The sequence below is a fragment of the Centrocercus urophasianus genome, unplaced genomic scaffold (genome assembly GCF_019232065.1).
Source record: "Centrocercus urophasianus isolate 14NV4802_14NV808 unplaced genomic scaffold, USGS_Curo_1.0 seq_16, whole genome shotgun sequence".
Lineage (NCBI taxonomy): Eukaryota > Metazoa > Chordata > Aves > Galliformes > Phasianidae > Centrocercus > Centrocercus urophasianus.
Genome location: NW_024884711.1, coordinates 40,405,542 through 40,419,231, shown reverse-complemented (window position 1 = coordinate 40,419,231; position 13,690 = coordinate 40,405,542). Strand labels below are relative to the sequence as shown.

The following is a 13,690-nucleotide window of genomic DNA, read 5'->3' as shown; positions in this document are numbered from 1 at the left end:
CTAAATCATAGAATCATCGAATCATAGAATGGCTTGGGTTGAAAAGGACCACAATGATCATAGAGTTGCTACTTGCCAGCCAAGAAACATAGCAATGGACTGTTCCTCTGTGCTTTTTGAAGATGAGCAAGAAAGCATCTATCAGGGAACATGTTCTTCTGTAGGGATGCCATCCCTGACATGAACAGCCCAATCCGCTCTAGATGCTCTTCAAATTTCAGTACCAAAGGTATGTGTTGCAACTTTTAACCCATTTGGGCTGCCACCTTCTTCAGCTGCAGCCAGACATTCCTCAAGTTGAACTATTTGATTGTGTTTCTGCATTTCTCTAGATCACAAGCTGACTAGTGTGTGGTGTCCAAGGATTCACCACTTACAGGCCAGCTGTCTCTGAATGGTTTGAGGATGAATGAAGTAACATGGAGTAAGCATTGACTTGCTTCAGGTGCTGTGTATGAACCTGGACATGCACAGCTGTGTAGCACAGAGGAACCGGCAACTGACTGAGGAATCTCCACCCCTCACTCACAGCATGCCTGCGTCGTGTAGCAACTAGTGATGCAAGCCTTGAGGAGGAGAGTTTTGGAGTTTTGACCAATTATTACTATAAATTTTTAACTAGGAGATGTACTATGTGCAGCTGATTTTCAGATTGTGTGGTAAATACAAGTGCAAAGAATTAAGTGTCCTCAAAAATATGTAGTCTGCAAACTGCTGCAAATTAGTCTGCTTTCAGCTGAAACTTTCTGGCACAAGTACATTTTGTATTTCAATAGAACGCTCTCTGGTTTGCTAAAACTAACTGATCTCTCTAATAATGGCAGGGTCCCGACTTTCTATCAAGGCAAAGGTTCACGCACACCATTAAATCTGATTAACAAAGGAACACAAAATCTTTTTTTGGCACTGAAACCTTTTTTGGCGTGTGACCTTCAGTAGAACTGCTTCCTTAAGTCTGAGGTCCCTGAGAAAAAGTTTGTTAATTAATGTTAAAATGCCAAAGATTCATCTGCCATCCATTTTTCCTCTTCATTTATACTTTTAATTATGTCTTTAATGATGTAGCAATAAAAAGTCAAGAGCAGCATCTTTTAAATAATAGGCGGGGCAATGCAGCAAAAGAAATCTGCCAGAGATACGCTTTCCCATGTGAGATTTGCAACTTCCTAGACATTTTCCTGAAGATGCTCATAGATATTCCCATTATGTACTGATTAATTAATTTGTTACTTGTAGAAGTATGGCTCTTGAGAGTGATTTTCCCTTGCACTCTTCCTAGTGTTATCTTGAGCACTTTCTCAAGACAAATCCAAGTCTGGAGTAACAAAGGTTACTCCATTTGATCTCTGACATTTCTCATTGCCCATCTGTTCTCCAAGGATAGATGCAAGATTTTTTCCTTTGAAATACACTATCTGGTGAATTTCTACTCTTCAGACCAAGTGGGCATTTTGGTTGAAGCAAAGAGTCATCACAGAGTGTTATACTAACATGGTGGGTCCAAACTCTAAAGATTCTCATTCATTTTTTGAATGACCACAGTAACAACAGAGAGTGGAGCTGCTTGATCTCAGTAGTTGAGTATCAGGAGTATCAGTGGTGAAAGTTCAGAAACACTCTGAAGCCTATTTAATTCTTCATTCTCACATTAAAGTAATGGCATCTGTCTTCCTGCCCATCAATCTGTACAGCGTATGCAAGCCCTTCTGTTCCAGTTTGAATAGGAATGACTTTTATGATATTAAGCCTTTAAGTGAAAATGAATTACGATATTGCCTTTTGCAAAATGGTAGGTTTAGAAAGCCAAGTTAGTGTCTTCCACTTGTTGGTAGCTGAAGACACTTTGGGCAGAGTGAATTTATAGCTTTTCTGGCTATCTGTAAGTTGAAGTCGTCTTTGCAATGAAGCGTATTAAATGATAAGAGAAAGTATTAGCAATTAAAAGGTCTTTGAATTGATGTTTAATGAGAATTAGGTTCTGCCAGACTTCAAAATAATTTCTTCGGATTGCAATCATCCATTCATCGTAGAATCATAGAATGGCTTGGGTTGGAAGGGATCTCGAGGACCATCACCCTGCCACAGGTGGGTGTTGCCAGCCACTGGATGAAATACTAGCTCAGGTTGTCCAGGGCCCCATCTAATCTGGCCTTGGACACCTCCAAGGTTGGGGCATCTGAAACCCCTCTGGGCAGCCTGTGCCAACTCCTCACATCTTTCCAGTGCTGGGAACCCCAGGCCTGGGTGCACTATTCCAGCTGGTGCCTTATCAGAGCAGAGGAGAGCAATCCCTTCCCTCTCCCTACTGCCACCCCTCTTCTTATGCAGCCCCGGATACCATTGGCCTTCTGGGCTCCAGGCTCACACTGCTGGCTCATGTTAAGGTTTGCATCGACCAGGACCTCTAAGCTCCTCTCCGCAGGGCTACTCTCAAGGAATTCTCCTGATCTGTGTACATATCTGCAGTCTTGCTTTCCACTTACATACTTGAGCTCTGACATATCGTCATCTCTCCAAGCATTTTGTCACTAACAGCCACACGTCCGACCGTGGCTGCGTATGAAACATTGCTTTGCAAAAATGTTTTTAAAAATGAAGCAGGGATAATATTCAAGATGGCAACCTCTAAGCCTGGTGTCTCACAGAGTATTACAAAACCCCAACATTGCGTAACTTACAGAAAATCACCATTTCTGTTAATTCCCAGCTGGCAGCAGAGATTAGGAAGATTCAAATTTCAGGTGATGTGCTTTAACCTAAGTACGAAGGCTGCTTGAATCCATTGATATAAGTCAAGCATGACTTTGTGAACTCTTTATGGAGAAGTAAATCAGTGCAGTATTCCCAAAGGAGCCCAGCTTTTGCTACTGTCAAATTCCTTATGTTCATATACGTGAGCACAAGACACAGGGCAGGAGCAGCCAGGCTTTGTAATCTATCATGAGTGTGTGTACTAGTATGAATAAGTTGATGTTTCTTGAGCAACGTAATTATGCTTAATAACTGATATATTCTGAGTAATTGTAATCAATCGTGTTCATTTGTGTATACAGCATAATTTAATGAGCATTTTTAATTGATATTCCTGTGACATTCTCCCTGTGCTGTGATTAGACTGGGATTTTCGTATCTACATGATTTTCATTTATTGCTAACTAGCAATTCACATCTAATAGTCTTTTTTTTTCCCTCTCTCCCTCTTTTCCTTTCTTTTTTTTTTAATTAGAGGAGATCTTGAAGACTCATATTGCTCATTGGTGGTCTCCTGATGGCACCAGGTTAGCATATGCAACAATTAATGCTTCCAGAGTCCCCACCATGGAGATCCCAGTATACACTGGCAGTCTTTACCCTACTGTTAAAACATATCATTATCCAAAGGTAAGGGAAAATAAAACAAGCAGTTCTGTTGTTCTGTTAAAAACAAACAAGCAAACAGCAAAGTCATGTTGTTTTCATTTTTTCTTGGTAGGCTCAGATAGGAGACAGTATGATTGGACATACTCATAAGCAATGAAAATAAACAGATCTAAAGAAAAGTCAGCTGCTCCCCAGTGAATTAAGTCTGTATTTTTCTTTAGCTGTATTATTAAAATTGCAGTTTTCTGATCAAAGTATTAGTCATTCCTAATGTAATGAAAATAAAATGTTTCAGTTCTTGCTTTGTGCCTGCAATTGTGCTTGTGTTCTAGATAGGAGTTGACAATATCTAAAAGCTTACAGCAGTCCTTAAAACATTTGGGTTCATGGCACTTCTGAGAAAAGAAACAAGAAGGAAAATTTGTTGTTTGGATTTCTCTGCGGTTTCCAGGATCTGCAGCACTGTCATCTCTTGCCATTTCTTGCTTTGTGTACTGAGTTCCTCAGAACTCACAGATGGGTCCTAACTGAGCCATAATCAAATAGGAGAGATACATATATGCAGGTTTTATGGAAAGTAGCTGACGCAGTAGGTTTCCTACAATGAAGGAATGAATCCATGTATTACAGCATTTACCATTATCCCAATAGTCTGTCTTATAAAAAGAAAAGAAAAAATTATTTCTAGTCACCATGTAAAACAACATCTTCTACAAGAGTTAGAGATGTGCTATGTAGAATTTCCCCTTCATTCTGCCTAATGAGCTTGCCACACCTCTCTGATAAACCACATTAGTTGTGCCTTCCCTATGAATGGCTGTGGTACGCATCCATAACCTTAACCAGGAGAGCACATTTTACAGTCCGTGGGCACATCATAAATCAAAACCATTCTGTGTTGTGTAAGTTGTAGTAATTACTCTATTTTTACTTCATTTTATTTTGAAATCCAGGCTGGAATGGAAAATCCAACTATTTCTTTGCATGTGATTGGTCTGAATGGACCTACCCATGATCTAGAGATGATTCCCCCAGATGATCAGAGACTGAGGTATGTGCTTCCTTGTACTGGTATGCCCAATCTGATTCTGTTAGGGCTTTATATCAGACCCTGACTTTTTTGAGGTCATTTTACAGTAACTTTTCCTGCCACTACTGTCAAGTTTCACTTTGGGTAAATCTAGTTAAAAGTTTTCATATATTTTTTCTTCTTCCATGTTTTTCTTGAGCACTGTTCATTTTTTACTCAAAATCACTGTGACCCAGTCTAACTTCAGAGTAGGCTTATTTTTAGAGCACTGAGCAGGATGTTGCAAAATCCATAACAACATTTTCATTTCACATCTAGTCATTGGCACTGAATAGGGACACTTGTCTGTGTACTGTATGGGACACCATGAAGCACAAACATGAATACAGAAATCATGAGTTCACTGCTTTGTGAGTCAAGCATGGGAATGAAATCAGAAGGGCATTCTGCGAATACATTGCCCTGTCTTCATTAAAAAAGTAGTAAGTAAAGCTCTTTGCTGCTTTCAGGGTAAGTATATTTGAGAAGTTGGCCTGCAGTTCAGCCAAGCACTTAGCCACACATTTCTATCTAAGCAAGTGCTCTGACCTGTTTGCATTCAGCAAGAGCTGAAAATTTGGCTTGGACTTCAGCCTATGGCCAAAAGTGGTACTACGTCTGTAGTCTGTGAGCACTTGAAAGGTGCATCACATTGTTCCAGCCTGCCTTTGGGAAAGAAGCAGCTTTAGTCAATGCCTGGCACACTTCCTTGCAAAGCTTGGGGATTAGAGCCATTTCTGGATTTCAGCAGCTTCGCTGTACACACTTGAAATAGCTTTACAGCATGACATCCTGCAGAAGAATTCTGCTTCTGCTTCTGGTACCTGCAGTGACCCCTCTGCCCAGCACCATGATGCTTTCTGTGCATGTCAGACATGATGCAACAAGGTTTTCATTCCCTGCATATCACTTACTCAAGTAACAGCACCCGATCACACTTCATCTTTCTTGACTGATTGCTAAATTAGGCTGCTGGATGGGCAGTCCCAGTGCCAACAGACATATAGGTACAGCACAGATTTAATGGAACAGGCCCACTGTGAAGGCAGGGAAAGGTGACCCCATTATGCATGATCATAGAATCATAGAGCCATTAAGTTTGAAAAAGGCCACTAAGATCATCAGCCACCCCCACCATGGCCACTGACCACGTCCCTCAGTGCCACATCTGCATGTTTTTTGAACACCTCCAGGGATGGTGACTCCACCACCTCCCTGGGCAGCCTGTGCCAATGCCTGGCTGCTCTTGAGAATAAATTTTTCCTATTATCCAACTCAAACCTCTCCTGGTGCAATTTAAGGCCATTACCTCTAGTCCTATAAATGATAGGTACATAAGGTCTCTGCCTTGTTGTGCACACGCTGTGTAGTCATCTGATGAGAGGATGCTAAACCAGTGCAATCACTTATGGAGGAAGTTACCTTTCTTCCTGTTAGGAAATTAATGTCAACCTCAGAACAGGTTTTCACTGAATCATTTTGAATGGCTCCAATTCAAATCCAATTAAGCAACAGCAGTTGTATGACCTGTAAACAAATCAAATGGGCATTGCCGTGTTTGCCTTTCAAACCAACAGCTTCAGGTCTGCAGGCTGCATTGCCAGCTCACAGTACCCAAATCACAGCATCAGAATTGCTGCTCCTGGACAACGTCATTTTTTTGTTCAGAGGTATACTCAGAAGTGTTTTAATTACAGTAATGAGTTGAGGCTGCAGGCTCCACGTCACTAATAAATTAGTGCTATGTGGCTATGGGTGGCTGTAATTTATTGGGTTTCAATCAGTATTGTAAAATGATGGAAAATGTCATGATCAATTAGTGCTTTAAATTTCATCCAAACCATGGTGATTTCCATCCCCGGAGCACATTATTAGTGCTGCTGAAGAAAGAGGAATACATTTTAATTATGCATATGTTTTCCAAAATGAGATGATTAATGTGATAATGTTTCATGAAGAGACATGAGAGGTGCACCGTACAGACAGTTACAGAAAAGAGCATCAGAAATTCAGCGGAGAATGATGATGATAAGGATAAGGATCTGGAGTATTTCAGTGTGCCCAGTGTATTCACACATGGACAGAGCAGCGGGTCTGGTTGTTCTTTGTATCTGGAGCAAAGTGTTTTGGTACAGTTAATACAATTGAAAATAAAGAGGAGATAATACTCCATTTGTTTTGCTTTGGAATTAAAGGAAATCAAAAATTTTCCACAGAATCGGAATGTTTGTCAGGAAAAAAAATAAGTTGATGATAAGAAGCATATTTGGAAGCAATAGAGTATCATTTCAAAGTCTTTTTGCCAAATTTTCTGCAATTCCATGCTTTGCTGTGAGAAGAAAGTGAATGAAAGGAAAAAAAGTTGCAGAAAAACAGAAAAAAAAAAAAAGGTTTACTGCTTAATGTCTAAATGGCACTTTAATTTTGATGAAAGGCATTGGACCCGCAACAGTGAACTGCTACATCAGCAGGTGATGGGAACCAGACTGCAGTCCAATGTATTTCTCAAATCACATTGGCATCTCAGATGGCAAATGAAGCACTCCCCTGAGTGCAGAAGACATAAGAAATACATTCTCCTTCCCTCAGCTCCTATAAAATCCTGACTGGGTCAGACAGAGCCTGAGAAATGCCCCACTCCCTTCCATTGGCTGCCCAACAAGGGCAGCTCTCAAAGTGCAGATGTTTACAATTAGCTGAGATGAATCACACCTTATTGTCTCGTTTTCCTCTACAAAATGGGAGACATAAAATTTAGTTGTCCTACAGAAGAGATGTAAGGAGAAGTAAATTAAAGACTCTGAGACTAGAATAACAAGTACTCTACAAGTACGTGCTGTTGTCTGCTTGCTGGGTGTCTGCAGGCTTCACAGAGGCTACAGACAGAAATTGGGTCTCCATGCCATCTCCAGGGTGATAGAGAAGATATATACATAACTTAAAATAATAATTTAAAGTTCCTGAGCAAGAACTGTGGCTCCTGTGTTCAAGCAATGACAAAGAAATTTAATATATGTCTTTCTAACTTTGAATTGGATTTATGAAAAAGAAAAATACGCCGAGCCACAATATGTACTGAATTCACCTTCCTTTTCAGGGTGACTGAATCTGCTCAGTTCATTGTGAAGAGGAAGAAGAGGTGGTTTTCCAGTTTAATTTTGCATCAATGCCTTTCTTTCCTTCTTAGGGCCTATGCTCTCTTGCTGATAGAGCGTAAAATTACGATTTTATTTCAAGCACTGAATTTACAGACTGCTGTTTTCTCACCTGGAAGTATCCTTCCTCCCAGTGTGGTGGATGCTGTTGTTGAGGTCTTTTGTTATTTATCCCCAGCCGAATTCAGGCACTAAATGTTTCAGAAAACTACAAAATCAATTCCCAACTTGTTATTTTGCTAGAGAAGCGTGTCTTTGTTGCTTTTGCCCTTTATCTTCAGTATATGCAGGAGTGCTTGCCAGAACGCAAAGTACTCTCCAGTGGCACAGCACATTAATTCCAAAGGGAGCAACAATTCCTTATACATATTTTATAGCAAACAAATGAACTAATAAATTTTTATAGACTGTGTGCTGTGAGAAGTTGTTAAGGGTGTCTTTGGTCTGCACAGCCCATTGGTATACTAAAGCTTTGTCACCCCAGCAAGAGCTTTACCCTGAAAATGGAGTAGTGCAGAGGTGCACATCTGTGAGCAGCTCTTGGAAGGTGACCATCAGGATATTTATTTGTGACCCTGGATTTTCAAGCCCACTCCAGCCTAAGTGGGTTGCATTGGTCAATATTGCATATTGCTCAATTTTGCTATGTTTTCTTGGGCAAGATATTGCTTACAGGACTGTGCAGCCAACAGTGGTGATTTACTGTGGATATTACTAGAACCTGTAAATGTCCAACCACAGAGAATGGCCAAGGGAGTATGGGATGATATTTTTGATGATGTAAAGTTTCACATCTCTACTGACTTCTTTTTGGCAACCAGTTGTTACAGTTCTACTGAAATCCAGCACCTTTCTAAACCATGTCCTTCCTGCTCTTGTTCTTCTGATTCAGTACGTATGGATGTTGTGTGTCAGGGACATTCAGAGATTGTTAACTCTTCATAAGCATAAAGAACCCTACTGTTGGTGATGATGGGTTTGAGAGTGGCAAATGTTTGCAATTTCTTTTCCATCAGTGCATTAATTTGTAGCTCCAGGCATTTCAGTCCTTCTTGGAAGACTAAATAGCTTGAAAAGTTCTTTATCTCTGCCTGTGGATCTTTGAAAATGACTTTCAGAAGTGGCAGATAAAACACCTGCACAGCCCTAAAAATTTCATTGTCAGGGGTTGAAATCCATACATAAGGAAGCCCAGAAACATCCAGATTCGCCATTTTAATAATCAGAAACACCTCTGTGTTTTCAGGGACTATTACATCACCATGGTAAAGTGGGCTACCAGCACCAAGGTGGCAGTGAACTGGCTGAACAGGGCCCAGAACTTCTCCATCCTGACGCTGTGCGATGCGACCACGGGCGTCTGCACCAAGGTAGGGAGAAGAGCCTGGAGGTCCTTGGCCACCTGCACCTGAGGAGAAAGTGTTCCAGCCATCTCACCTGGGGACATGTCCACTGGTGCATATTTATTTAGCCAGACAGAGAATATAAACAATGTTATTAATATATTATAAATTATGTAGTTACTTGTAGTTAATTAATACCTCCAGTAGATATACTAATGTAAATGTATGCATAACTATTAGCACATCCCATCTTTTAAACCAACGAGGATATTTCTGTAGTAGGAATATCTGTGGCAGAGAAGAGAGAGAGATATGCAGTGGAGCATATCTGTCTCTGTGCTTTAGATACGCTGTGCACAGAGCATAGTACAGAGTCTTTTCTTAAAACCTTTGTTTCAACCTTTGTTTGTTACTGACAAATTCTGTTTCTTTGGGGAATAATGTGACTTGTGCATTTTTGTTCTTCTGCACAGCTTTTCAGATTCAGTCCAACTACAGCTTTGCTCTGATAAGAAACATGTAATACATGCCAGGAATGTTTCTTTAATGATCTTGCTTTGTTTTAGAAACATGAAGATGAAAGTGAAGGTTGGCTGCACAGACAGGTAATAGTGATCTTCTCTTTCTGGTCAAACTTTTGGCAAGTTTTTTTTTCTTTCTTTCTTGTCCTACCAAGAGGAAAAAACTGATTTCCAGAAATAAGAAAGATAAGATGCCATGGTTTGTGTTATATAAAACAGTTCCCCAGTAATAAGAAAGCATCATGTGCTTCAGCTGTCACCTTCTCTAGTGTTCACAGAGTTCTCAGCCTAAGATTTACTGAGGTTTAAGAGGCAAAAAGCTGATGTTAATGGTAATCCACCCATTCGTGGAGCAACCTCACAGGTAGTCCTTCAAATCCTGCTCTGAGACTGACAGTTATTTGAAGCACTGTGGTGGTTGTTTTCTGGTCTTCCAGACTGGAAAGAAGTTTACGGCTGAAAACAGCATTTAATTAAAAGAGCCTGTGTCCATTTCCAATCAAAATCATGCAGATAGGATTTCAAGTCATTTAAGCTAAATCTGACAAAATTATCTATTACTCTGCAGCTGTTAGCAGAAATGTAAAAAAGGTGAAAAATGGAATTAAATTGTCTGTAGGGCAGCTGAAACACTGCTGGCTTACATAAATCCCAAAATGAGGAAAAACTGTGTGGTGGAGTGTAATATCCTGTTTTAACTCACATTCATTTCACATAATTCTTCTGATGCTCTCACTTTTGTCTCATACTACTGCTTTGTATAGTGATAGGTGCTGCCATCCTTCAAATGAAATAACACTAAGATGAAAGTAAATCCCTATAAATTCACTAGATATGTATATATATAGTAAATTTAAAACCCCAAAAGATTTTTTATTAATGGAATTTTTCTTTTTTTTTTCAGATTTTTTTTTAACACCTGCTTATAGATTTATATATCGTTGATTTTCAGCATGTAAATCTCTAGGTCATGTATAACACTTCCCCAGCAGGTAGTTTATGAAGGGATCTCAGATTTGATTAAGCTGTTCTTTAGAGAGATGCTGCTGATACAATCTCAGCCACAACAAAGAACTGTTTTCATGGAATATGTGAATGCCAGACAGGGAGGAGCATGTCACAAAAAGAACTTGCTTTGTATTTTTGGATTTAAAGTATATCCCATTTTTGTAGTGGCTTGCTCAAAGGGTTCAAGAACCTATAGAAACAGCCGTACATCAGTTCACAGCAAGAGCAATGTTTTTCTCCATTCCAGTGTCTGTCTTCCAGTCTGATCCAGATTAAAATCGATTTTACAGAGGAAATAGATTTTGTGCTCCAAGCATTCCAAGTAATCTTTTGCTGTACTCAGGTGTAGAATGAAAATGCTGCCAAAGTATTCTTTGTGTTTACACCGCCTGTGTTAGCTTAAATAGATAACAAAATCTTCAAAGACCAGTCATGAGAAAAATAAATTGACCGTATTTTGTATCTTTTTTTAATTAAAAAAAAAAAAAAAAAGTATTTCAAAGAGTTATTTTATTTTATAAATCTGAGAAGAATTTTACTCCTTTCCTTGCTATTAACTGGATCCTCCATTCTCCTGAAACCCAGAGCAGTGTATTAGAAGAACTTGTGCTTTACACTGCTATGCTTCTTAGTCGTTTACCTATTAAACGTACAAACATTAATAGATGGTGTTTCGTCCTGAATAACTGTTAAAAGAATTGCCAATTTCTAACCAGCCTATTCCAAGGAATTAGTTTGTATTACTGCAAACATCATATACCTAATCTGAGGTCAGAAAAGTATGTTTATTACAACCAATTGAGTCAAGCATTTCATTACTGAACAAAGATAACTCTAGCATCTACGGATGCTTTTGAGATTATTCTTCAAAAGCTTTTTAAGAGTCTGAAGAAATACAGAGCTTTTTCACCTATATTTCTAACAAGAAAATGACTTAAAATCCAGTTTTGACTGAGCCTATGGTTACTGGAATAATTGCATTTTCTGTATTTACTTTTTACTCTGTGGCACATTAGTCTAAAAAATTGAAAAGTAATTTTCATGCCATGGGTGTCGGAGTATGAGAATAATGTGAAAATGTCAACTCTTTAAGAAGAAGATGGATCACACATTCAGCAGCCTCTGAAGGAGACCAGAAGTGTGACTCAGCTCAGAAAGAAGAGTCCTTGGTTGATATATTTCAATATACATAAGGGCCAAGGATGCAATTCTGTGCTGTAGTCAGCAGGTTCTGCCAGCAGCGTGGGCATAGTCAATGGACCTTGAGCATGATTCAGCCCAACCTGAAGAAGACATCAGCGTGTTCCATTGGCCAGACCAACTGAGAATTAGCCCAAACATACCTAAATCAAAGAATATAGATGTTTGCATCATTCCTTAAAATACTGCTTCACAATACTCCAGGCACATCATTTAAAAACCGTACAGTAACTGTACCTTTTACTTCAAGTTTACCTTCCTAGATCTTCCTAGAATAGAGACAGACTTCACACTTGAATGGGGGAGAGAAAAACAGTGAAATAACAGAAGATACTAAAAATGGGCACGAGCAAATCTCCAGGGGTAATGTAGTTGACTTTTTGTCAGCTGTCTGAAGTGCTGGGACTGTTGACTTAGGGCACATAACTCGAGAATTTTATTTTTTATTCTTTTTTTCTTTTCACTGTAACTCTTTGGTAACTCCGTGACATTCAATAATCTAAATATGGAAGGTCATGGTAAATGGTCCTGTGTTCCATTATGGGCTTCAGCGCGTGAATGAATTCTACCCCAAAACTTTGGAGACCTCTCTCCAACACAGGCCAATAGCAATATTGCTTTCATTATGTGGCTAAAAAACAGGTTTAATTACTCAAAGTGCAATGAGAAATACACATTGTCTTCTATAAAATGCTTGTAACTCCTCATCAGATGATTTTCAAGCCAGGGATTTCAAGCCTTTTTGATGAAAAAGAATTGGTACAAGTTCACCAAAGATACCTAGGGATACCCTGCTTTGGCAGGGGGGTTGGACTCAATGATCTATGGAGGTCCCTTCCAACCCCTACAATTCTGTGATTCTGTGATTTTGGAAGATTTTGCTGCTTTTATTTATGTACCTTCAAGTTCTCTGCTGAGTGTAAAAACCAAACTCACCTTCTTTCATACCTTTGCTTAGATATACAAATTCTCTGAAATAATTACAGCTGTAAAAAGTTTTGTTTGTGTTTTTGTAAAGAAGCCATTTCCATATAACGATTATGATGGCCATATAAAGACAAGGAGACAGCAAAGGAGAATTTTCTACAGCACCAGGCGTAGATAAATTTTATGGCATTTAAATTGGATTATTTATTTAATCGTGAAATTGTGCTGAATAAATTTAATTATAAATCAGGGTGCAATTCCACCTTTACACAAAGCTGTGGGTTTTGACAATGATGTCAATGGAACCAGGAGATTGCCACAAAATAGTTTATAAACACACCACATCCAAAAGTGCCTGCATGGGCCGCCTGACCTCCCCTGAAAACAGCTCCTTTGGGCTCTGTTTGCCTTTGCAGTCCTCCTGTCCCCCTAGTGTTTCAGGTCACCTCTGTTTGAGAAGACTTACGCTCTGTCAAAAGGTGGAGATGTAGAAAATCTCACAACATTTTTCTTTTACAGCTCCCTTGTTTTAATTCCACCAGCAGAGTAGCCCAGTAATGATTCTCTTGCACCTCGTTAATAGGCAGAATGAAATGAAGTTCTTTAAAATAAAAGCAGAGCTCACAGAAGCTTATAAGCAAGACTGACTTTCACCGTGCAAAAAGCTTTTCATGAAACCACCCCATAAGTGATCTGATGTTACAAAGGCAGGCAAAGGTGCATCATTAAGACAAAGTAGGAGACTTCTGAGAAAGGGAAAAGCAATCAGTGGAGTGATTGCAGAGGACTGGGTGATTCAGATAAACTGCTTTCCTTTTTTAAAATTGAAGGCAAACCAGAAAAACTTCTCCAAGAAGTATTATTCACAATCCATAACACACAGCAGACCAAAACTTAAGCAGGATTTCAAAGAATCTCTCCAAAAGCACATTAAGCACCGTACTCCGGAGGAGCAGGAAGCAGAGAGGATATTGCACAAAGAAGCACAAATGGACCAGCTGGAAAATGCTTCCTGTGGAGCTGCAGTGTGGTGGTGTTTGACCCACACAAATCATATCAGCTGCAGCTCAAGGCAAGCTCCCTTCCTGATAGCCCCCAGTTTGCCAT

At 39.5% G+C, this 13,690-nt stretch overlaps 1 protein-coding gene across 1 annotated transcript in view; it reads left to right on the top strand.

Moving 5' to 3' along the window:
* The window catches only part of DPP6 (dipeptidyl peptidase like 6), a 363,334-nt gene that overhangs the window by 311,591 nt on the left and 38,053 nt on the right, over positions 1–13,690 (top strand). Inside the window, exons 9-12 of the mRNA XM_042816965.1 lie at positions 3,227–3,381; positions 4,314–4,411; positions 8,831–8,954; positions 9,494–9,532. Of these exons, the coding sequence (XP_042672899.1) occupies positions 3,227–3,381; positions 4,314–4,411; positions 8,831–8,954; positions 9,494–9,532 (416 nt within the window). The remainder of the gene's footprint in view (positions 1–3,226; positions 3,382–4,313; positions 4,412–8,830; positions 8,955–9,493; positions 9,533–13,690) is intronic.